The 24,161-nt window shown below is 31.2% G+C and overlaps 2 protein-coding genes across 2 annotated transcripts; both read right to left on the bottom strand.

The window, feature by feature from the left end:
- Positions 1–90: 90 nt before the first annotated feature.
- On the bottom strand, positions 91–3,809 carry LOC101261321 (receptor-like protein 33). Its single transcript, XM_004237561.4, has one exon. It carries the CDS (start codon positions 2,898–2,900, stop codon positions 300–302), a length of 2,601 nt encoding a protein of 866 aa, XP_004237609.3. The 5' UTR covers positions 2,901–3,809; the 3' UTR covers positions 91–299.
- A 13,750-nt stretch (positions 3,810–17,559) lies between these two features.
- Positions 17,560–23,966, bottom strand: LOC101244861 (uncharacterized). The gene is made up of 3 exons (NM_001348314.1): positions 23,615–23,966; positions 18,433–18,681; positions 17,560–18,055 (listed from the first exon to the last, which is right to left on the bottom strand). Exons 1-3 carry the CDS (start codon positions 23,819–23,821, stop codon positions 17,801–17,803), a joined length of 711 nt encoding a protein of 236 aa, NP_001335243.1. The 5' UTR covers positions 23,822–23,966; the 3' UTR covers positions 17,560–17,800.
- Between the last annotated feature and the right edge of the window lie 195 nt (positions 23,967–24,161).

Here is a 24,161-nt window from a genome sequence, read left to right on the forward strand (position 1 = left end):
TGGTGTTTATTTTCTGTGTTGTGCTTTGATATTCATGTGCTTATTCAAAGCTTATGTGCTCATAAAGACTAAGATTACATCTGATACATATGAGAAACTCCACTTTTTATGATTTCGATTCAGTAGTCAAAGCAAATGCTAAAAGTAATTCCGAGAAAAATTAAGCCGGTATCTAACAGATGCAACTAACGAAGACAGAGTAAAAGAGCAAAGAACAAGACAATCAAAGCATAATAGTCATGGGACTATTGCAATATTATTACTTATTACTAGACAAGTTGGGTCTTCCAATAAGCCTTTCATCTCAAACCTCTCTTCTTTCGCCTTCTGTTTTTGAGCGGAATGATCCCTTCAAGAAACCATTTTGGTTTACTAGATTTAAACATGACAGTTCCAACAACTAATCCACAACTGTAACCTATGACCACTGATTCCCACGTAAATCCACTAGCGAAATATGACTCATCATCTTCTTCTTCGGACTCCAATGGTTGAGGAACATGTGATGCATCACTCATCCCACATTTCTTTGATAAAGGAGGACCACATAAATCAAGGTTGCCACCATACGAGTCATTTGAAAATGTGTTGAACTGTGAACCTTGAGGAATCGGTCCAACGAGAACATTCTGAGACAGGTTGAAGACTGCCAGGAATTCTAGTCTAGTCAGTTCCCTTGGAATCTTTCCAGTGAGCCAGTTCCATGATAGATCTAAAGCTTCAAGCGTATTCATTTGTCCCAGTTCCGTTGGAATATCTCCTCTGAGATCATTATGGGATAAATTGAGTAGCCAAAGTGAGCTAAGATCTTTTAACGCTTTGGGAATCACGCCATCAAAATGGTTGCTTGAGAGATCTATGACTGTCATGATTGTGGTGATTCTTTCTAGATCAATATCCTGGCCTTTGATCACCAACTTCACTGAATCTATATACCTTATGTTCACGTCAAGATGTGGTTCCATATATTTGATCGTACCTTTGTTCGTGTCATCTAATTTGATCATTGCTCTGAAGTTTCTAAAAACTTGTGGAAGCAATGAACCATTGAATTCGTTACGAGAAACATCAAGGATCCGTAACATGGGAAAGCAAAATTCAGTCTGACAGGCACTTATAGGTCCGTAAAACTTGTTTGACTTTAATATAAGGACCTGCAGTTGTTGAAGAGATCCTAACCAAGTTGGAAATGTACCATTTATACTGTTATTTCCTACATCAAGGATTTCTAAGGAATTACAGTTGAGCAACGACATCGGGACAGGTCCTTCAAATTGATTACCATTCAAGACAATGGTTCTCAAATGTGAAGTGGTCCGACTACATAACGTTGGAAGACTCCCTCTGAAACTATTGCTTCTCAAGTCCAGCACAAATAGACTATCCATGTTTCCCAAGCAATGTGGAACCGAGTCAGTAAAGTAGTTGTGTGATAAATCTAGAAAGCTAAGGCTACTCATTTTACAAATGGATGAAGGCAGTGGACCTTGAAGAAAGTTAAACTTAAGATCAAGAGAGTTTAGATTATAGAAATGTAGTTGTTCTAGGTGTCCTGTAAGTGAATTATGTGAAATGTTTAGGTGAGACAATGAGTCCCATTTCATGTTACTAAACCAGTTAGGGATTGTGCCATGAATCTTATTATTAGAAAGAACTAAGACGCGTATGGTCTTTATACCTCTCAAGAAGTGTGGAAAATCTTTTAGTTCACAAGATGAAAACAACAAAACTTCTAGGTAAGGAAGAGTGAGTTTGCTACCTTTAATACTTTTCCTCCATGAAATATGATTGTAGGAAAGATCAATATAGTCGAGTCTTTGCATGGTCGAAAAGAATTCTATTCCTAAATCATCGGTGATGTTATTTGATGAAAGGTCAAGTGTGGCTAGGTTTATGAGATTTGCAAGTGATGGAGGAACAGGACCACTGAGCTGATTATGACTTAAATCCAAATCCTTTAATGTTGGGTTCATTTTGAGCTCATCCGCTACTCCACTTAATTGATTATGATGGAGCTTCAACGGATTTACCAAAGGGATGCTAAAAACCCAAGACGGTACTGTGCCATTCAACGAGTTGTTAGACAAATTCAGATCAGATAGCTTCTGGAGCATGCTCGTACTGCTAGGTAGTGGACCCGATAGAGAATTACTCGACAAGTCTAATCTTTGAAGACATGTCAAGCTTAAAATGGATGGAGGAAATGAACCGGTAAATCTATTATTAGAAAGAACCAAATCAGCTAGCACTTGGAAGTTTGAGAATATATCCGGAATTTCACCTCCAAGGGAGTTAGACCAAAGATCTAAAAGTATGAGTTGCTTCAATTTAGAGATTGTTGAAGGAATGTGCCCGGTGAAATGATTATCACCAAAATCCAACTGCCTCATCTGTGTGAGATTACCAATGGAATCAGGAATGGAACCAGAGAAGTCACATTCCCTGAGATTCAAATATTTTAAGTTCCTCAAGCGGCCAATATCATTTGGAAATGAAGACCAATTGAAGTCATTGCGAGCAAGGTTTAGTGATTGAAGATGATAGAGTTGGAAGAGGCTGCTGTTGGGATGAATAGTTCCACGAAGGAAACTACAACTAAGGTCTAGACCAATAACATAACCCGTTAACATATCACAAGTGACTCCTTCCCAAGTGCAACAATCTGTACTCTCATTCCAAGAGATTGTTTTAGGAAAAGAAGCTTTATAACATCGACCGGGGGGAGAGATTTCAAAGAATTGATTGAATTGAAGCAAAGCAGAAGCTTCACTAGGAGAGCATAGATGATGCACAAAAGAAGAAGAAACACTTTGACATAATAACACAAAACAGACAAGTGAAAAGAAGATGAATAGATATCCCATTTTTTTGTGTTTATGAAAATAATAATCATATTCCATATATTTATATAGTTGATTAAACTGCCAAGCATTGACAGCAATCAAGTCCTTAATCTTGGCCCCATTAACATTGCTTTTAATAATTTTCCAAGTAATTAGTGGTCTTTCCACTAAGTTACTAATTCTACATTCATATTAATATTCTAATGAAAGCATTAGGAGAATGTTGACCACTAGTCTTTACCAAATTGAACTGTAAGTCCAACTTTTTCTTGTTTACATACTGGGGAATTGTTCTCATTCCACCAGAGAGACTGACTTGACTTGGGTCAATAGACTGCACATATTAGTGAGTTTCTATTTTAAAAAATTCAACGCAAATAAACTAACTTAACTTGAATAACCATTTGATACTAAAATAACAAACATATAATTCTGTTTCTTTCAAACATACATATACTCTGTCATCTCTTTTAGTAATATAGTAAGTATACTAGCTCTGAAAATGTATGTTGCGCATTTATTCCTTATTATTATTATTGAACTTGTCCGCACTTAATTTGCCCAAACCTTATTCTAGGGCACTAATTCGTATCACTTTGTTAGAATCCTTCACATATATTGTGTCACGAAATACCAGTGTTGCTTGTTTCCCTGGGCTCTACTCTAGAACAACATTACTTGTTACCATCCATGCTTTATCTAGTGTCCTATACTTGATTTGGGGCCCGAATAATCCGGATTAGGGCGGGAAGTCTACTTTAGAGGGTCAAGGCGACTGTATTCTTAGGGCTCAAACTCGAGACTTTTGGGTAAAGAGACTCTACCACAATTTTTAATTATATCTTTTTTGGTAACTAACTTTAACTTATTTATACCAAGTGATGCTTCTTTATAAACCATCTGAAGGGGGAGTACTTGTTGGACACAGTGATGAGTTACACCAGTTGATCCACCACGTACTGAGAAACCTGGTCAGTAATCATCACATATTACTAGGGAATTTGGCCGCGCTTCGCGCGGTCTTTAAAATAAAAATTAAAGGATTATTTTTTTTCAATCAATTGTATAACTCTCTTTATTTTCAAACATAATATTATCACTTTATTTTATTTTTTTACTATATATTAATTATGAAGATCGTTTTGAGATGACGATCAAAATGAAACTTAAATTTAACATCTATAATGAGGGATAGTACATTATTAGTCAATATATCAAATGTCAATATATATTTTCTTAGTAATTTTTTGTTTGGACAGGTAGTTAATATGTCACTTTCTACCTTTTATTGGAATATCAATGAATTTGAATGTTTATATTACAACATATAATTCGATGTACTTTTTTCTTGAGTATATAAGAATTATATTATAAATAACTGAAAAATACTAATAAAATACATCTACACGTCTTATTATCCTTTTTCATATTGATATGATAAAACTCTTTTGAATATTTCGTTTTTCAATCGTTTTTGTTCCTTTTTCAAATATACAATTTAAATTTGTATGATTTTTGCATGAATCACATCTATGGCTATTTTAGATTCTTTAGTTGCATCTATATCAAATATAATTGTTATCATTTGTCAAATTTATTTTTTAAGAATGTTATTCAAAATGTTACGCTATTATTAAGTTTCAATATATCCAACCTCGAATGAGAATATGTTTTTTTTAAAAAAAATTATTAACTCGTTTACTATATTTTAATCTATATCTTTTATATGAAATATAAAGATAAATAGATTCATATAAACTACGTAAAAATATTTGATAGATAATAAACATCTTCACATATTATGTGCATAGAATAATAAAAATTTAAAAGTTAATTAAATTGAATACTCTGATAATATGTTTCATTTCAAATATACTTCTTGCATTCTCAAATCAATGATTGCAACTCTTTCTATATAAAATTAATACATGAACACCCTAAGATGTATACTCATTACTTAGTATATTAAAATAATTTAAAATTTTAATCATAATTTTGTGTTTTTTAGTCATACTCATATGAAAAGTTTTTATGTACAAGATTTTGTGTTTTATTTTTAAAAAATATATTAAAAATCAAATCAACTTATTTAGTCATTTGTATTCATCTTTTATTTAAAATTTTCAAAAGATACATATTTAACAAAAATAAATTAATTTATCAAATGCGTGAAAAAAAAATTTTGGCATATATGTTTGTCCTATTTTTAAATTTCATAAAATGTATATTAAATATTTATATTCACTATTTTATTTATTTGATCTATATTTAATTATACTTCAAAAGAGTTACAAAATATGATTTTCATAGTATATAAAATACAAGTATTTAATATTACAAAATATTAACATATAAGTAAACCAAAGCAAAAAGAGATCAGTTTTGACTAAAAAATTTACAAAATCTTCAATTATGAGATCAATATTTTCATTTATTGGATTTTTTTTTTCAATTACTTTGAATAAAACGTGAAAAAAAATAGATAAACTAAAGTGGGATTAAAAAATAATAAATAAAATAACAAAAACATGATTCATAGAATTATACTATTTTTTTTTTCAATTGTTATTTTTTATTTTGGCAAATAAATTAAAAATCTTCTATCGCAGGTTCATATATATATATATATATATATATATATATATATATATATATATATATAACATTTTCCTCATCATGAGTACATCAAATGTGAATTAAAATACATTAATATTTGTCTCAAAAGGGTTGTCTTACAATACACATTTATATAGATATTTATTAAGAAAAACAATAAATTATCATAAGTGTACACATTTAAAATTTGAGAGTCATGAGGGGTTATAAAGATTATGAAAAAAAATATTAGAGCCTAAGATTCAGATTCTGTGGTCAAGAATTGATCTCTTGAACATGACTAACTAAAAAGGAAGAAAAAATCAATATACATATAATATATAAAATACAAATATTTAATATTACAAAATATTAACATATAAGTAAACCAAAGCAAAAAGAGATCAGTTTTGACTAAAAAATTTACAAAATCTTCAATTATGAGATCTATATTTTCATTTATTGGATTTTATTTTTCAATTACTTTGAATAAAACGTGAAAAAAAATAGATAAACTAAAGTGGGATTAAAAAACAATAAATAAAATAACAAAAACATGATTCATAGAATTATACTATTTTTTTTTGGCAAATAAATTAAATATCTTCTATCACAGGTTCATATATATATATATATATATATATATATATATATATATATATAACATTTTCCTCATCATGAGTACATCAAATGTGAATTAAAATACATTAATATTTGTCTCAAAAGGGTTGTCTTACAATACACATTTATATAGATATTTATTAAGAAAAACAATAAATTATCATAAGTGTACACATTTAAAATTTGAGAGTCATGAGGGGTTATAAAGATTATGAAAAAAAAAATTAGAGCCTAAGATTCAGATTCTGTGGTCAAGAATTGATCTCTTGAACATGACTAACTAAAAAGGAAGAAAAAATCAATATACATATAGTATATAAAATACAAATATTTAATATTACAAAATATTAACATATAAGTAAACCAAAGCAAAAAGAGATCAGTTTTGACTAAAAAATTTACAAAATTTTCAATTATGAGATCAATATTTTCATTTATTGGATTTTATTTTTCAATTACTTTGAATAAAACGTGAAAAAAAAAATAGATAAACTAAAGTGGGATTAAAAAACAATAAATAAAATAACAAAAACATGATTCATAGAATTATACTATTTTTTTTTTCAATTGTTATTTTTTATTTTGGCAAATAAATTAAATATCTTCTATTACAGGTTCATATATATATATATATATATATATAACATTTTCCTCATCATGAGTACATCAAATGTGAATTAAAATACATTAATATTTGTCTCTAAAGGGTTGTCTTACAATACACATTTATATAGATATTTATTAAGAAAAACAATAAATTATCATAAGTTTACACATTTAAAATTTGAGAGTCATGAGGGGTTATAAAGATTATGAAAAAAAAAATTAGAGCCTAAGATTCAGATTCTGTGGTCAAAAATTGATCTCTTAAACATGACTAACTAAAAAGGAAGAAAAAATCAATATACATAATTCATAAGATTTTCCTCTATCATGAGTACATCAAATATGAATTAGAATACAATTACACTTGCTTAAAAAAGGATTGTCTTACAATACACATTTATTTAGATATTCATTGAGAAACACAATAAATTATCATAAGTTTACACATTTAAAATTTGAGAGTTATGAGGAGTTAGAGATTATAGAAATATAAGTTATGAAGATAAAGAGATACATATTTTTTAGTTTAAGAAGGGAAAATTAACGAGATTAATTTTAGGGAATGCTAAATTCAAAGTTCCAATTATTTTTGTAAGATTAGTTTCTCCCTTATCTATTTAATAGGAGAAAATGAAAAGGTAAGAAACTTAAAATGTTATTAATAACAAATTACAATTAAAAAAAAGTTCTCTAATCAAAATTAATTTTATTAGTCACAAATTTACATATATTCTCATACGGTTTCATTACTAACTTAAAAAATACAAACTTTATATGTTTAATTAAAACAACAACAATGTAGTGTATTCTTACAAAGTGATCCCAAGTGTACTCAATTAGAATATATCATTAAAAATATTCAATACTGAAAAAAATATTTATTCATTTATTTTGTGATTGATTACTAATATAATAGACCATATTATATATTTTTAGGGACCAAAATATTCAGTAGATATTATAAAAAGTATACCATAGATAATATATCTTTAATTCAACCATGAAAAAATTTAAAATATATATATATATATATATATATATGGAATAATCATTTTTTTCATCTTCAACAACAACAACAATAAATAGAATAATCATTTTTTTTGTTCAAAATGAAGAAATAAAATAAAAGAGAATAGAATTATATTAATTGGAATCAAAATAATACAACAATGAATTTTCAAAATGTTTGGAAATCATTCAAACTTTTATAATACTATGACTCTATCTTCCGGAATCTCCAAGATAATTATGCTTCCTTCTTCATTTTGTTGAACTTATACCAAATAATGTGATGAATCTTTGAAGAATATATCTATGATCTTCATCAAAGTAAAGGTCATATTGTGACATCATCTTTTTATGTTTTCTTTTTATTATATACATGATTGATGAATAAAAAGACGAAGAAAAGAAAATTAAAAATCTATACTACTAAAAAGAAAGAATGAAAAAATGAAAATGAACATTCAACATCTTTATAGATGATAAGTATTTATAGATTGGATAAGCCACAAAAATAGTTAGAAGGAAATTGAAAAGACATGCAATTTAAGTGAGAATATCAATAGATGGAGGTTTTTTTGTAACCATTATATATAATTACAATAATAAATATACTTGAATTTTTTTAATTAATAAACAAATTGTTCATAAAAAGAAAGAAGAAAAAATATCAAAAAAGAGAGAAAATGAAAAAAAGGAATGGAGGCCATAGAGAGGTGCCACATCACCTTGGCTATGGTCCTCATTTATATATATATATATATTGATTATAAGTGGGAAGCTTCAAAGTAGAAAAATTGAATTACAATTTTACCCTTATGCTAAATTCAAATGTTATTAAATAAATAAATTATTAAATAGTAAATAGTAGAATTTCTATAATATTTTTATTTAATTGGTATACACATGTGAGTAAATTAAATAGAACAATAATTAAAAATAAGAATTATCCCTTTGAATAGATACATGTATGTGTTTTATCTTCCAAATTAATTTATATTTTTAATTAATATTTGTCTTTAATTTGTAATAATACTTGACCTTTCAACTTTGTAAGTGAATCTTCATATATCCAAAACTATATTTTTTCCCTATAAATACAAATCTTTCTATGAAATTTTTTTAATAGTATTTTCATAGAAAAATTTATACATGATACAATTTTTGTGTGTGGAAGACTAGAAAAGTTTTAATCAAGTAAAGAAAATTTCAAGGCAAAGAGGATTTCTGTCAAGATAACAAGGCGTAATGTGATTATAGGGATGAATAACACTTCAATTACTAGAATATCGTAGTTTGATGTATTTGTTTTTGTAATTTGCCGAGATTAAAACTATGATAAGACCCCTCCATTTATGTAGTTGACTGTCGCTTTCGTTAACTTCTCTTCCAAAACTTTTAACTTTTTTTTATGGTCAAAGGTTGAATGTTTATTACTATAGCTTTTTTTTTCAATTTGCATTATCAATAAAAAACAGGGAAAGGAATGTCTTAAAAATAGGGAAAGGAATGTCTTCAATTTACATTATCAATTTGCATTTTCGTTGGTAGCCTTATGCTAAACTTGCTCCCATATTTGATAATTTTTTTTGTATTTGTAATTTTATTTTAAGAATGTATTTGATTGAATGGTGTATTTTTGTATAAATTTTTTAATTCTTAGTCATAATGATTTTTCATTACAGATTTAGTATATTTGAATTCTTTTATATATTTGTTTCTTAGATTACAGTTTTGTTTACACAGTACATTTAAATTTTATAAATTGTTTAATAAATTAAATATTAATATTAATATAGTAAATAGTAAATTATCATATTAGTATACATAACTTACCATCAACTTGTAAATGTACGTGACTCTCACTAATTATATTTATTATGTTCATTACTCTCATTTCTCATCGAAAATCTCAAATGGGTTAATATTTATTTATGACAACTCTTTGTATTTTTCAATGTTATCCAATAATAAATAGTGACATTTCACACAATAATATATAAACTTAAACCAATTGAAAAAAATGAGAAAATATGTACGCTCTCTTTTCTCGTCTCTTTTTATTTATTTAGTTTAACATTTATGTTTCTTGCTTGTTATTGTACAACGTACTTTCTATTGTTGTGTTATTATTATTGATAATTTACTATGGCCTGTTGCTTTGTATACATTAACTTATCATGTTGTATTTTAATATCTTCATTGGAATATTGAATTTGTGTGATAGTTATTTTTACTTTATGCACTTTTAGTCAATTTTATAATTAAAGATATAATATTTTTACTAGGAAGATATATGTAGTTTCTACCGAAACAATGATAAATTTTACGATACAAAATTTATATGAAGTATCTTGGGATAAACGTGCAACGCACGTTCCTAAATCTAGTATATTATTATAAGTGGAAAGATTTTAAGTTCAAAGTTAGATTACGAAAATGTCCTTCACCGATTTTTTAAATTAAAAAATCTTTTACTAATTTTTAAAATTAAATTAATAATGACAATTATACTATACCAAATACATGATTAGATGTTACAACTTATCATTTTTTATTTCTTAATAAATTTGATTGTTAAAACTTTTTAGCTTCTACCATTAAACACATTCATGCACAATCCTTTCATGTACTTAATTTCTCTCTTTATAAATTGGATAAAAAATATTAATCCACCACACTTTGTGTTTCATCATCTAATAGTTCTTCTGTAAGGAGTATTTTTTTATTGGTCTCTATTTTTCTTATTGATTTGTGCCTTGTTCATTTTTTATTTTCATGGTTGTTGGAGAAACACATAATCTAATAGTTCTTGTAATAATTTTTTATTGGTCACTATTTTTATTATTGGTTTGTATCCTTCATTTATTTTTTTATTTTTAATGATTGTTGGAGTATTTATATCCCAAGAAATTTCAGCCTTGAGACTTAGTTCTAGCCTTACAAGTTGCTCATCATTCACCAAAAAATTGTTGATATTTAAGTTCTAAACGGAAAGTAAACACTAAAAAAAATTTATTCTATATGCACAAAAAAACACATAGGAGTACGTTAGACAATGTTGAGCAATGTTATATTTTGAGCCTATATAAATTATAACAATAACAGAGGTCAAACGTGCAAGGCACGTTTCCAGAACTAGTATACTTAAATGTACTTGAGGAGACAAATGAAAACTAAAACAACAAGAAATTTTTACGTGGAAACATCTTTGCTCAAGGAAGGAGAACAACCACGACCTGTCATTCAGGGTTTCAACTGCTTTCACTATCTTCAAGCAACAAGTGATTACATAGATTAAACTCTTAATCCCACCCCCAGGTAATAACTCTATTGTAGAAAGAGCCAAAGCAATACCTCTATTGGCCACTATATTAATTGAATCTAATTGATATAGACTTCAACCACACTCTACATAGTTAACTCTAATCATGCTCATGTTTGATTAAATAATGAGGGGACGAACCATTCCTTTATAGACTAGAAATGTATATACAAATTCAGACACATGTGACACAAGCTTTTTTCTGCAACAACAGAAAACGCAGTTGATAACTCTATCATCTCCCTTGAAGTTCTTGAAGGCTTGTGCTCTTACAAAGACAAAATACACCTTTCAATTGTAGTTTTATGTCTTAACTAGGTTGTTTCATATCAATGAAATGTATTATCCTCTAAACAAAACAACCTAGTGTTCTCTCATTGGTCAGGTACAAAGCTGTCTTTTCCCGTGCTCACCAACCGCATCAATGTGGCAGCTTTACAACTGTTTACCATTTGACGATAGAGACATGCTCAATTCTGGGACCACCCATAGTGTTTGTGAATATCATTAAAGCACTAGATTACAATATTTTTCCTCTTTTTGATGATGACAAACAAATACCCAACTTTTTCGCAGGCAATCACCCGCTTTAGCTAGTATTTGCATGTCCCATACTTGTGTTAGAACAAATGAATAAGAATGATAAAAATACAAGGAATCCCCCAAAAAAAATTGCTTGACTTAGAGGCACGTTAATACGTTTCTTGAAGATAGTTGAGATTCTCTCCCATGAACAACCGGAAGAATAAATAGCAATTCTATCTTCGGGATTCAACCAAGCCACAAACCAAGTAGCATTCAAGAATGTTGTTCTTCTATTCTTGAATTGGTGATTTCACCTTTTGATTAATGTCTCACAAGTGTTTTTTCAAGGAAAAGTATTTTTTTTGAATGCTTTTCTTTTCAACCAAAAGAAACTCAATTTATAGTAAAAAAGTTTTGTAAGAAAAAAACTTTAATTAAATTGTATTTATTATAGATTCATGAATTAAAAGAAAAAACTTATCTTTCAAAAAATCCATAACGTAGAATTAAAAAGCTTCTTCCAAAAGACTCATAGCGTAGACTTAAAACAAAAGTGATTGTTACAATTCACATTCATGTATTTTGTATATTTCAAAAAACTTTTAACGGAAGAATTTGTTTCAAAATTAATTGAAACACTAACTCTTACAATCCCCACTTGTTTCAAGAAATTTTATCTTTAAAAAATTCAAAAATATTTTGAGACATGAATCTAGCAACATGCATCAATAATTGTGTCTTTTGGACTAGAACCATTAGCTAGTGAAAGTTTTCTAAATCATTGACTACTTAGTGAACAAATCTTGAACCAAGTAATCTCCATTTCTCTCTTGAATCGCTCGTGTTGCTCAAGAAGATCTGATATTTGAGACTTGGGCTTGACTTTTCCCTCTACACACTGACACTCAATGTGAGTGGATATTGAGAATGCTTGCTTAGCAGTTCTTGCAACTCCCCTTCCAAGAGCACATTCAAATGATTGAAGACACGGTTCAGCAAATACCCATAAGCCATGCCATGGCGCCCATCCTTTGCTGTCATGACTCTGTTCATTTGCTCTAGCATGACACATGGAAGGTTGATAGCTTTGTATTTGTCAAGTGCCTCCATGAGTAACAGATCGGCAGAGGAGGCAACAATCCTTATGTTGACAAACTCAAAGTCCAATTGATGCTCCTCTTTGAGATACTTCTTGGGAACTCCAGAGCACTTAAGACACTTTATTTTGGTTGCACGATGGTCTTGGGTTTTATTTGCCCTTTTCTTTTAGGGCATCTTTTTACTTTCCAAATATAGAGTGTTCTTTTTTTTTTCCCCAACAAACAACTCTAACTCAATTCTCTACTTTACTCTCTAAAAAAGAATATTTTTTATCTCCATAAATATTATATTATTATTTCTATTTTCTTATTCCATAATATAAATCTCTTTTTATGAATAATCATTCTATACAATTTTATGTAATATAATATTTTAATTTTTTGAATTTTTTTACTTAATATCAAATTATATATTATTTTAAATTTCTAAAGAACAACTATGAATAACTAAATAAATAAATCAACAAGCACAACCGTAATCATAATCACAACTTCTTTAAATCATACACTAATTTCTTTTTTGAATATCGTTAAATCTAGAAACGACGTACCGGTATATTATGCTTTGTATCTATTGTTATCTTGTATTTTAATTATTATGTTATGTATTATATTTTAAAATTAAATTTTTTATCTTGTCATTTAAATTTTGTGCATTCTTCATAGTGGAAAATTAATATAACATCAAATTGTATCACAAAGTGACGAAAATTAAAAAAAATATTTAAAATATTATTAATTCAAGATGAAAGTAGTATATATAAAATAAAATATTTTTTTAAAATGTTATATTAAAATAGAGAGTAAATAGTAATTTTTCAAATTTGGAGAACTACTATTCAACTCTCTATAATTAAAGGATAGAGGGTAAAAATATATATATATTCAAATTACTCGATGAATAAAAATAGTAAAAAAAAAAATATGAGAAAGATGAAATATACCCCTACATGGACTAGCTTTTTCAAAAAATAAATAAATATGAATCGTTCATTTTTTTCACTTTCGTTAGAAAAAAAGGGTATACGTAAGTCACTTTTATAACAACAGGGGTATATATAAGTCACTTTTATTATGAGGGATATATTAACTCTAAATAGCCCTGTTAGGGAGATATATTAGACTCTTTTCCCTTTTATAAAGAGTTTAAGTTTTGTGCTCTGTCAGTGTATGAAATTTCTATAACATCAAGGACTTTTAATAAAATTTAACCATAGTAACTTATTTTAATAAAATAAAAATAATTATAAAAAAGAAAAAAAATACCAACGATTGAGTCCTAATTATAAAAAAAATTAAAATAAAACAAAATGGTAAATTTTCTATTTTATAACACATTTTTTAAATATGTAGAAGTTATGTACTCCCTCCCTTCCATATAAACTTAAGTTTTGAGGTGTTTTACACTCTTTAAGAAAAGTAGGTTAGGGCATAAATTGAACATAATTTTTTATTTTTAGCTTTATTAATTATTGCCAAAAATAACTAACATTAATTATAATAACTAATTCCAATACTACCTTAAAGGGTAATTGGAAGAATATTTTAAAAGGAAAAATCTTTTGGCCAGAATGAGATTTTTTTAAAAAAATGTAATTTTACTTTTTAAAAACATCTTTACCCTTTTATCTTTAATACCTTTTACTAAAAAATGGAAGAATGAAAAAAATCGAAGACTAGTTAGGTATATAATTTTATACATCAAGTATTTAACCATTATTGTAAAAATAAAATATGAAAGTTTTGTATGCTATTGTATTATGCATACCAGAATTATTGTAGTATGACGAATTAAATTTTGAGTTGAATATTTGTAATACAAGTTTAAGTAAACAACAACTATAGTTTTCCATAATCTTGCCAAAAAGAAATTTATACTCGTTAGAGGAGAATATTTTTATAAGAAATAAATTCTTAATTAAATCTGTAATAACTATAGAAGTAGGACTTGTTACAAACATTGCACAGCAACCTATATAAATTGATATTACATCTATTATAGTTTTGTTTTCATGATGGAGATAGCCACTATTGACGTATTGCCTGAATGTCTCATTGAAAAAACTGTTTCTTACCTTAGTTTCGAAGATGCAGCCAAATTGAATATTCTCTCGAAAACATGGCTACGATCCTGGTTTACGCATCCCAACATTGAATTCAAATATCCTTCTAGTGGAATGGATACGATCATGAACAGATATAGGGATGAAAAAATTCCGATTGATAAGTTTGAATTATCGTACTCTTTTTATTCTCAAGTTGCTCAGCCTATTGATAAGTGGCTTTATATTGCGCTTGAGAATGGTGTTAAAGTACGTCTTTTTAAAAGGTCTTGACTATTCATGGTCTATTTTCACAATTTTGACCGCAAAATATTTAACAGAATTGGTTGTGGAGTGTTGTACTCTTATGCCTGTTTCGTTTTCGTTTTCTACGAATTGCAATTCTTTGAGAAAGCTTTCTCTAAGTCATGTCAAATTAGACGAAGACACGCTACAAACTCTGCTTATTTGTTGTCCATTGATTGATGGTTTCAACTTTGGGGTTGAATAAGATTGAATTGTTGAATCATGAAAAGATTAAGTCAGTTTACATCAATACAGGGGAGCTAGACCAACTTGTTATGATCCAAGCACCAACTCTTGAACACTTGACTTTTGAAGGGGAAAAATTTGAAATTGTTGAACATCAGAATCTCAACTCTTTAGATATATCACATATGAGAATATGTGATGGATTTCTGCATAACATTATTTCTGGATCTCAATCCTTGAAGGAATTGAAGATTCGATTTTGTGGGGGCATAACAGAGATTGATTGTTCGAATTTGGAGTCACTTGAGTATATGGGGTATAAAATTTCAGGAGAATTGAAGCACTTGATTTTCAATCATTACGTCTCGGGCAATTTAAATGCTGAATGGTTCTATAACTTGAGGAAGTTTCCCTTTGGTTTTACCACTGCAATGACATCAACTTGACAGATATGCAGCTGCACTACGGAGTTGCTACGACCAAAGTGGACGTTTGTACATGGATGAATGGGGAGTGCTCAACGTTTCTGGATGCTTTGCTATGGAGTTGTCATCCTCGGAGACTTAACATAGTATCAACAGGTGCAACATTTAAATGCTTCATTAATCGTTTGATATATATGAAGAATTTGTGTCAGTACTCTCCTTGGCATGGTCAACTAGAATTAAAAGGAGCACAAGTCCACATATAGGATGATAATACAAGTGAGAGTTGGCATTCTCTGGAACTCAATAGAGAAGAGCTCTCAATGAGGACCGATTACGCGCAATATTCTTTTTTATTAAATTGGTGAGGTAGTTTATGATGTTGCAAATTCAATGCCCTTAGAATTGCACTTTGTTTTTTCCTTTGTTTCTCATGCTTACTCCGAATAGGCAGCAAACTGTTTGTGTATCATGCAGACAGCTTTACTTCTATTTGTATTCTCTTCTTTTGCTGTCGTAAAATTTGATTTTCCAGTCTGAAGTGCTATTCGAGGACCAGAGTTCTTCGATAAGATGTTAGTTTATAAACAAAAATTAACATCAGATGATAGCCACTCTCTGTAGTTGTTGGGTTTATTGTATTGAATGTTAAAATGTGGTTAAACTAACGATCTGCTTGAATAATGTGAAAGTAGCAGCAATTTGACGCACTCAAGCACATATTATAGTCATGCCTTTTATCAACTCACTTATTCTAAATCCTCACCCTGGACAACATTACTTGTTACCAATCCTGTCTTATTTGAGTGTTTGATACTTGATTTGGGCCCCGGATAATCCGAATTAGGGTGGGAAGTCTACTTAAGAAGAAAGTGACTGTATTCTCAGAATTCAAACTCGAGATCTTTGACTAAAGATGAAGGAATACTTATCACTCTACCACAATCTTTAGGTGCTTAAAACTAAGTTTTCCTTTATGTTCGTAGCAGCATAGAGTATCATTTGTCACTCCCCGCCATAGTTGTTACAAATAGGAATAGGTTTATACAGTCCTACTTAGAATAGTAATAGGTATATACAATCATACTTAGAATAGAAACATGAATTGTAATAGTAATAGAAATAATATTTAGTGTCCGACTTAGAAAAGGATTGTATTGGAGTGTCCTGGTTAGAAAAGGTGTCTAAGAATAGGGTCAAAGTAATAATATAAACAACAACAATTCAATTCAATACAGTAACAAACATTCAGTTGTAATTTATGAATCAAAGAAACAAAGGGCATAACAACTAAGATTAACGATTATTCGCTTTGACAGATGAGGGCTCACACTTGCCTTTTTGGGGCGTGAATAGTAGTCGTCTCTAAATCTTTCATCGACACACATTTCCAGCATGAGCTAGTTGTGTTCCATAACCCAGCATATCAAATTTGCTTTCTCATGTTTAACATGTTAAGCTTTCCAACCAGACATTGTTAAGAGCTTTAGGCCCCCAGACTTTTTAAGACGCTCATGGCCGCACATTGAGCTTTACTTCATTCATTTAGACGCTTCCATCATGAGGATTAGAGGTGGTTCATTTAGTCGGTTAGCTTGCGCGTCTTAGGATATACTATTAGCCACGTGTTTAATAATAGCAGTATTTTTTATGGAATAAATGTTTATTTACAGAATACATTGATAAATACTTTAATTTGGCACTCACTGACTTTTTTTATACCATCTAGACATCTCAACTCGTCGCTGATATAGAAATATGTTTTACCTTTCAAACAAATATGAGCGCCTAAAGTCTTATTTTTACTAGTTTCATGGCACGTGAGTTGCACGTGGATGTGGAGTGCTGTAGCAGAATTTATTTATTTTATTGAATATCATATGTACCTAAAAATTGTAGGTGGTAGAGTGGTAAATACTCCTTGTTTAACCAGAAGTCTCAAGTTTACGTCCTGAGGATGCAGCGGAAAGAAGCTAATGAATTATAACAACTTGTGTTCTTTCAGTAGAAACTAATAAAAATCTTTTCTTATGCAACATTTCATTAAACACAATATTCTTTAACTGAATGATCCATGAATCTAAAATAAAAATACAAATGACACGAAATTCTACATGAATGGATGTTTTTTTTCCTGTTCTTCATTCATACTCTTCCTCAAGCAGGCAACAAGAAACTGTTTAAACAAGTACAAAATTTGACAGCACAGAGAATAGGTTTCCTATCAATAATCAGAATCGGATTGCAACCGTCTGAGAATGCGTCTATACTTTTTGGGTCCGTCGTACCAAGTAGTAGTATTAAGAATCTCACTTTCCAACCAATATGGATCTGCTTCTTTCTCACTCAGGCTTTTGAAGTAGCTTTCCAATCGTGCTATTGTGCGCCCAAGACGAATACTCTTTTGCCTCAGAAATATAAACTTGAGAATATCCTTTGTGAACACTGTGATCTCCTCGCTTTCAATTATGTAGATATACTGAAATGAAGGAAATACAGTGAGCAGTCAAGACAATTAACGGTTACCAACTTGCTTCATGTGCTATTCTATTACAACAACAATCAGACACTTGTGGTTGGTTTTGAAAATCTTTCAAAACATTTTCTTTATTTGAAGTCTACCAGAGTTCAGGCGAAAGATCTAACAAAAGCCTAAACATAGAAAACATGATTATTATAATTAACCTGCTTCTCTTTATTAGTCGGTCACACCATAACCTGCAACATGAATTTCGGCTAGCTGCACGGATTGCCTTATAGGGTAATCAGACCTTAAGGGATACAACAGTGAGCTACCCAAGTACACACATATCTGCGGACTAAATTTGGTGGGGAGAGGGAGAAATGAGAAAGTACCAAAAATATGAAGCCCATAGTTGCCAAGATTACTTGTCCTAGCTCATCCAAGATCCCTGGAATGCCTTCATCCTCTGCTCCACCAGAAGCGTCATCACCACCTCCACCGCCACCACCTGGACGATCTCCACCACCATCTCCTCCGTCGTAGTATTCTTGTTTTTCGATCTGTTGCTTCAATAAATCCTCAACTGACTTTTCCTTCTTCAGATTTCCCATGGCTTTCTCAAGAGCTTTCCATGGAGAAGCCTAGTCAAATAGTCGTGCCAAGTGGGGTGTTATCTTCTCGTGTAATAAACATTTCATAAGCTTATTTTTCTCAATTCGTGATTATCAACAGAATGTTGGAGCTACTTTATACTCAATGACAGTGCAGTTTTATGAAAAAGAACCCCAGATTATGATGCACATGCAGAGTATTCATGGAGAAAAAGGGTTTGCTAGCTTTAAGTACAGCACAATATATCTATTTTGCATGGACAATAGTTAAGCTGTAACAAATTCATACAACACTGTAACAAGAAACAGATTTCTTTAGAAAAAAAAGGAGACAATAAAATGGAAAGCAGATTAAATATGCTTACCGAGCAAACTCAAGCATCCAAAACTAATCAAAATATGAGGGGAAAATAGATTTAGATAACTTAACAGAAGATTGAGGATGATCCCTGCAAGTATTTGGTGGACTATATGGAAGGAGAGAAACGATAGATAATTGAGAATAGGAACAACAACCTGTAGGAAGTAAAGCTTAAGTGTATTTTGTTGTTTTGCTTTTGGTGTACAAATGTCTACTCCAATGAAACTGAGTCAATCATAGGTATTTTAGGATCTATTTAGATTTGGTTCAGTTTTTGGATAGATAATACTTCCTTTTTGCTTTTGTAAATATGGTTTTTCAGTACTACCTAAGTGCTATATGAAATACAAATGTTACCAGTTTAAAAAAAAATGCAAGGTTTTCTTAAAGCAATTAAAACTAAAAGGGCACATGACATGCACAACATATTGGATAGATAACCTAAACAATATTGAGGTGACAACTAGCATTGTGTACATGAAAGGTCATATAATCAGTAAATCGCTCGCCACTCATCAACCAACCTGATTTAGTGAAAGTAAAGACACTTGTCAAGCTGATATCAAGTAATTGTGGCTAAAGGAAACAGTATAATTAGGTCATATAGTCAATCCAACTACTTTGGTATTGGGGCATTGTCCTCATTGCTGTTGTTGTATTAAGCCACATTGTAAGATAAGGATAAAAAGTTCCAAAAATATAACATTTTTCTCTCGGCGCATGATAAGATTGGTGTACACTAGTGGTGCAACTCTGCACACCACCACCGGAAATGGCCTGCGGCCGTGACCGTGAGAGGACAATGAAGGTTATTCAGCTACCAGACGTGAAGCTGGCAAAGGTAAATAAGAGAATACTGGACACTGAAGACGCAGGGAAAGCACTTAGCTCTAGTGCAAGCGAGACCACACAACAGGAACCTATGCTGAATGTTGTAAAGCCAAATCACACATCTGATGAAGCAAGGTTTAATGGTAACACCCCAAACCCCTCGACGGGTAAAGGAATAGAGATGACAAGCTTGATTCTGGCGTAGGAGGGCATAGGCACGACAGTGCAGGCTGACAGTTTAATAGAACAGTGGCCAACAGTGCAAGACTCTCAGACAAAGAAACAGTTGGTGGATAGAAGACGAACTGTAAGATCTCTGGGAAATGTTAATGATACCAAGCTGGGTAACCAAAACCCCAAAGGATAGGACAAGAAGACATGGAATACCCTTTTCACAGGAACATGATGGCATCAAAAGGCATGAACCTCAATTACGTCACTCCGGTCATCCAAAATGGAGTAAAAATGGCAAAATAGTGAAAGAAGAAGTAGATAAGGAAGTGCTGGCTTGGAGAGCTGTCATGATACTATATGTAGTGGGTGAATCCCCTACAATAGGCGTCGTTTCTCAATTCATTGCGGGGCAAGGAACATTTGTCAGCAAGCCCACCATCTACTACCCTAAAGATGGATATTTTTTTATTAAATCCCATAACATCAGTGAGAGGGATAGAATAGTGCATATAGGACCACACATGATAAACAAGAAACCAGCAATAGTAAAAGCCTTGGAGTCAGGAGTTCAACTTTAATGAAGAAGTGATAAAAACAATACCATTGTGGACTAAGCTACTCAATCTACCATGTGATGCTGGGGGTAATTCTCTGAGTCGAATAGCAAGCAGTCTTGGAACCCCTATGTATGCTGATGAATGAACTGCCAGAACAGAAAGGACCTCATATGCAAGGGTGCTAGTAGAAATGGATGCTACTATACAACTTCCCAATTCCGTCAAAGTGATGGATACACAAGGGAAGGTGTTTGAAAAACAGATTTGGTACGACTGAAGACCACAGATGTGCAACATGTTGTTTGATTGGGCATGATTGCAAGAAGGACCAGCAACCCCAGGACAAGACCCAAAGGCCTGAGGTCCAAAAGAAAGAGGTGACTAGAGTCTAGAGCTGATCCAAAGAAGTTCACAAAGACATGGTTGAGTAAAGAAGGGGGTGAAGAACTAAAGCAACCTGAGCCACAATCAACTAAAGATAATGGAAATGCTCAGCTACCTACTAATATTCGCTTAGAAGAGGAATGGACAACAGTTACATATCCTAACACATATCTTTTATCCAAGGACTTTCAAATTTTGAATATTCAAAAATGGAGTTTCATCGAAAGTTATTTCAGAACCCATTTTTTATTTACTGTATCTGCTACCACCAAATGATTAGAAAGGAGAAAATTTGATGGTTTTTCTGGTGGAGGAAGAAAAAAATGACGGAGATGGATGACCTGGGTAGTAACAGACAAGGGGTAGATGATGAAAAATGATGGATATGATGGTGGTGGAGTAGGTGGGATGGTGGAAGGAAGAAAGAGACGAGAAAAAGAAAAGAAAAAAAAGTTTATTTCATGAAAAAAGAAGCTCTTCACACGCTTGGAGTTAGTGCAACACACACAATGTGCCAAGTCGGCAAGAAGTGTCAAATGACATAGCGGAGCATGACATGAGGTGTCTAAAATGAACAAAGCCTAGTTAGGGTGTTTGTGAAAATTGGTGTCAACTTTAGGTGGCCACCGATGGTTCAGACTTTTGGTATTGGAAATCAGTTACCTACCAATAAAAGGGAAACCACATTATGGCATTAATGAGGAATAGGGAGAAAAAGGGTAGGTGATTAGAAGGGTTGAAAGAGACATTCTCTTCTTTTCACCGTTCTCCTAGATTATTTGCTACTGTCTTAATTTGTTTTTAGATTCCATGTCAGGGAAAATACAAGCAATAAGGATATGAAACTAAGATGAATGAGAAAGAAAACGACTATAACCAAATATTAGAGGATTATGTTTAACCAATCAGGAGCTAAAGCACTTATAAAACAAATGGTGCTTTAGCTATATCTGGAGTCACAACTGGGCCAGTTGATGTTTCTTGATACGGACAAGGAAGCAACCAAAAGGCCTGGCAACAGAACACATTATATAGTGGGATATAAAGGTTATCTATGCCTTCCTGAAGAGTTTTCACTATCCTCCTTATTTCACAGCCAAGACTCAAGGTCACCAAGAGCATAACTGAGGCCTATACTCTTGGATTATAAATAAAGAAAATAAAAAATATAGGCCTCAGTTTTAGAGTCCCCCCTCATTTCACTGCCAAGGGCCACATTGGTATGATAAGCAAGAGCCAATCAGGGGTTCAACATATGCATGTAAAAATATACAAGAATGCCTTGCACTTATCTTAATTAACTAGACAGTGTTCACACCCAAATGATCCAAAAGTGCAAAGAAAATAAAGGGGAGTGAATATGGGGATGGGAACCTGTTTCCCATCGATTTCATCTTGGGTGGTATCTAGAGATGCAGGTGGTTTAGGCCATCTTCTTCTATTTTTTTCAATGATTAGTAAATAAGATGGCTTGGAGATTCTCAAAGTAATACAAAACCCACACCACATATAACCATTTCCCAAAGAAAGAAATCAAAACCACCTGCATATAGCTGGAAAACTTTTCTGGTTGGATTAGTCTGTGGATGGTTTGGATTATCTTACGTAAACTAGAATATTTCTAATTAACTAGACGAGTTCCTCTTGTTCTTATCAGTTCTCAGTTGGTTCTACGCCTGGAGAGTCTGTGAAAGAAAATGTTAGCAGTTTGTCTCAGAGTCGGCATGTGGCAATCATCCTTGCCAATTGCCATAGGAGAAATGTTTGCTTCATTTCTTTTTATGCCAATATCTTCAAAAAAAAATTGGAAACTTTTTTTGGGGATTTTTCAAATAAAACGAACTTCACTTTGATCATGTGAGCAAGCTCACATTGCCAACCCAAAGTCCTCTGATAAAAGAGGAGTTTTATGATAGGTTAACAGTTAAAGTAAAACTAGGTAATTTATGTTGAACTCACACAATCAACTGAAGAAACAAACTCATATAGGTGATACCAACCACTAGGTACATTTGAAAAGGATACCAACTACTCCCTCCATCCATCTTTACTTGTCCATGACTTGGCACACTCCTTATGACAATTAATAGAGGGATAATTTTACTATATCACCTTTAATTATAAGTTATCTAAATATTGAAAAATGAATAGCGTTTAATAGCAAGGATAAAATAGACACAAAATGGTATATTATCTCTTGGTTTTCCAAACCGGACAAGTAAAGATGGACGGAGGAAGTAATTGGTATAAACGTTCTCATGTCTTTAAGCTTATACTTGGTAAGATATTAGTTAAGAGTTATTTTCTTATGAAAAAGAATGCAGAGAACTCCGAATTTTTAAGAATTCATTTTTATTGATATTGCGATGAAAGAGTAAAAAATAGAGCGAAATGGATAAAGAAGATCCATATAGCTTACACTAACTAGCTTGGAAATCAAGGCCTGGTGGTTTTTGTTTACAGAAAAAACAAACTTGAAGCATTTCATAAGTTTCAAATAAAAAAAAATCAAAATAACAATCAATTAGTGGGCAATTTGCTTGGGATTGTTTCAGTTGGACATTTCATGGTTTTTTGTTCATCACTCCGACTAAAGATATTAAAATTGTTTGACACACATAAATACAAAATGAATGATGTTGCAAAAGATTGTTACCTCATTGTCATTGCTTGACTTCCCCTTTCCACCACCAAATAAGCATACAGTTGTGGACTGCTGCTGCTGTCTGGATACTTTTACTTTTGCATTTCTCGGGAGTTTTATAGTTGAAGATAATGTTGTCAGTTTTGAAATCCTTTTGGTAACAGTGAGTGATGGAAAGGAAGCATTGAAATTGCAGGCGTTTATGGTAGCGCAATTCATCTCCTCGCCGGCAGTAGTTTCAACAAGCTATCGGAAAAAAGAGGAGCGGCTCAGCCCTAAATCCGGCGTTGGCCGAGGAACTGATCGGAAAAGAAAAAGAGGATTAAGCCGTAAGATAAAATGCCAGTGGGTGGCTTTAGGTCCGAAAAAGTATAAGCTCAATTTAATTTTTTATACATATTAGTATGTATTTATTATTGTAAATGTAGTAATTGAAATTTCCTTAATAATTTATCATCAATTGTTGTACATGAACTTATAAAAATTTTATAATTTTCTAAAAATACATTAAATAAATATTTTTTCCTATAACTAATTTGATAAGATGAATTAGTAAAAA

Source organism: Solanum lycopersicum, chromosome 4, assembly GCF_036512215.1.
Source record: "Solanum lycopersicum chromosome 4, SLM_r2.1".
In the NCBI taxonomy this organism is placed as follows: Eukaryota; Viridiplantae; Streptophyta; class Magnoliopsida; order Solanales; family Solanaceae; genus Solanum; species Solanum lycopersicum.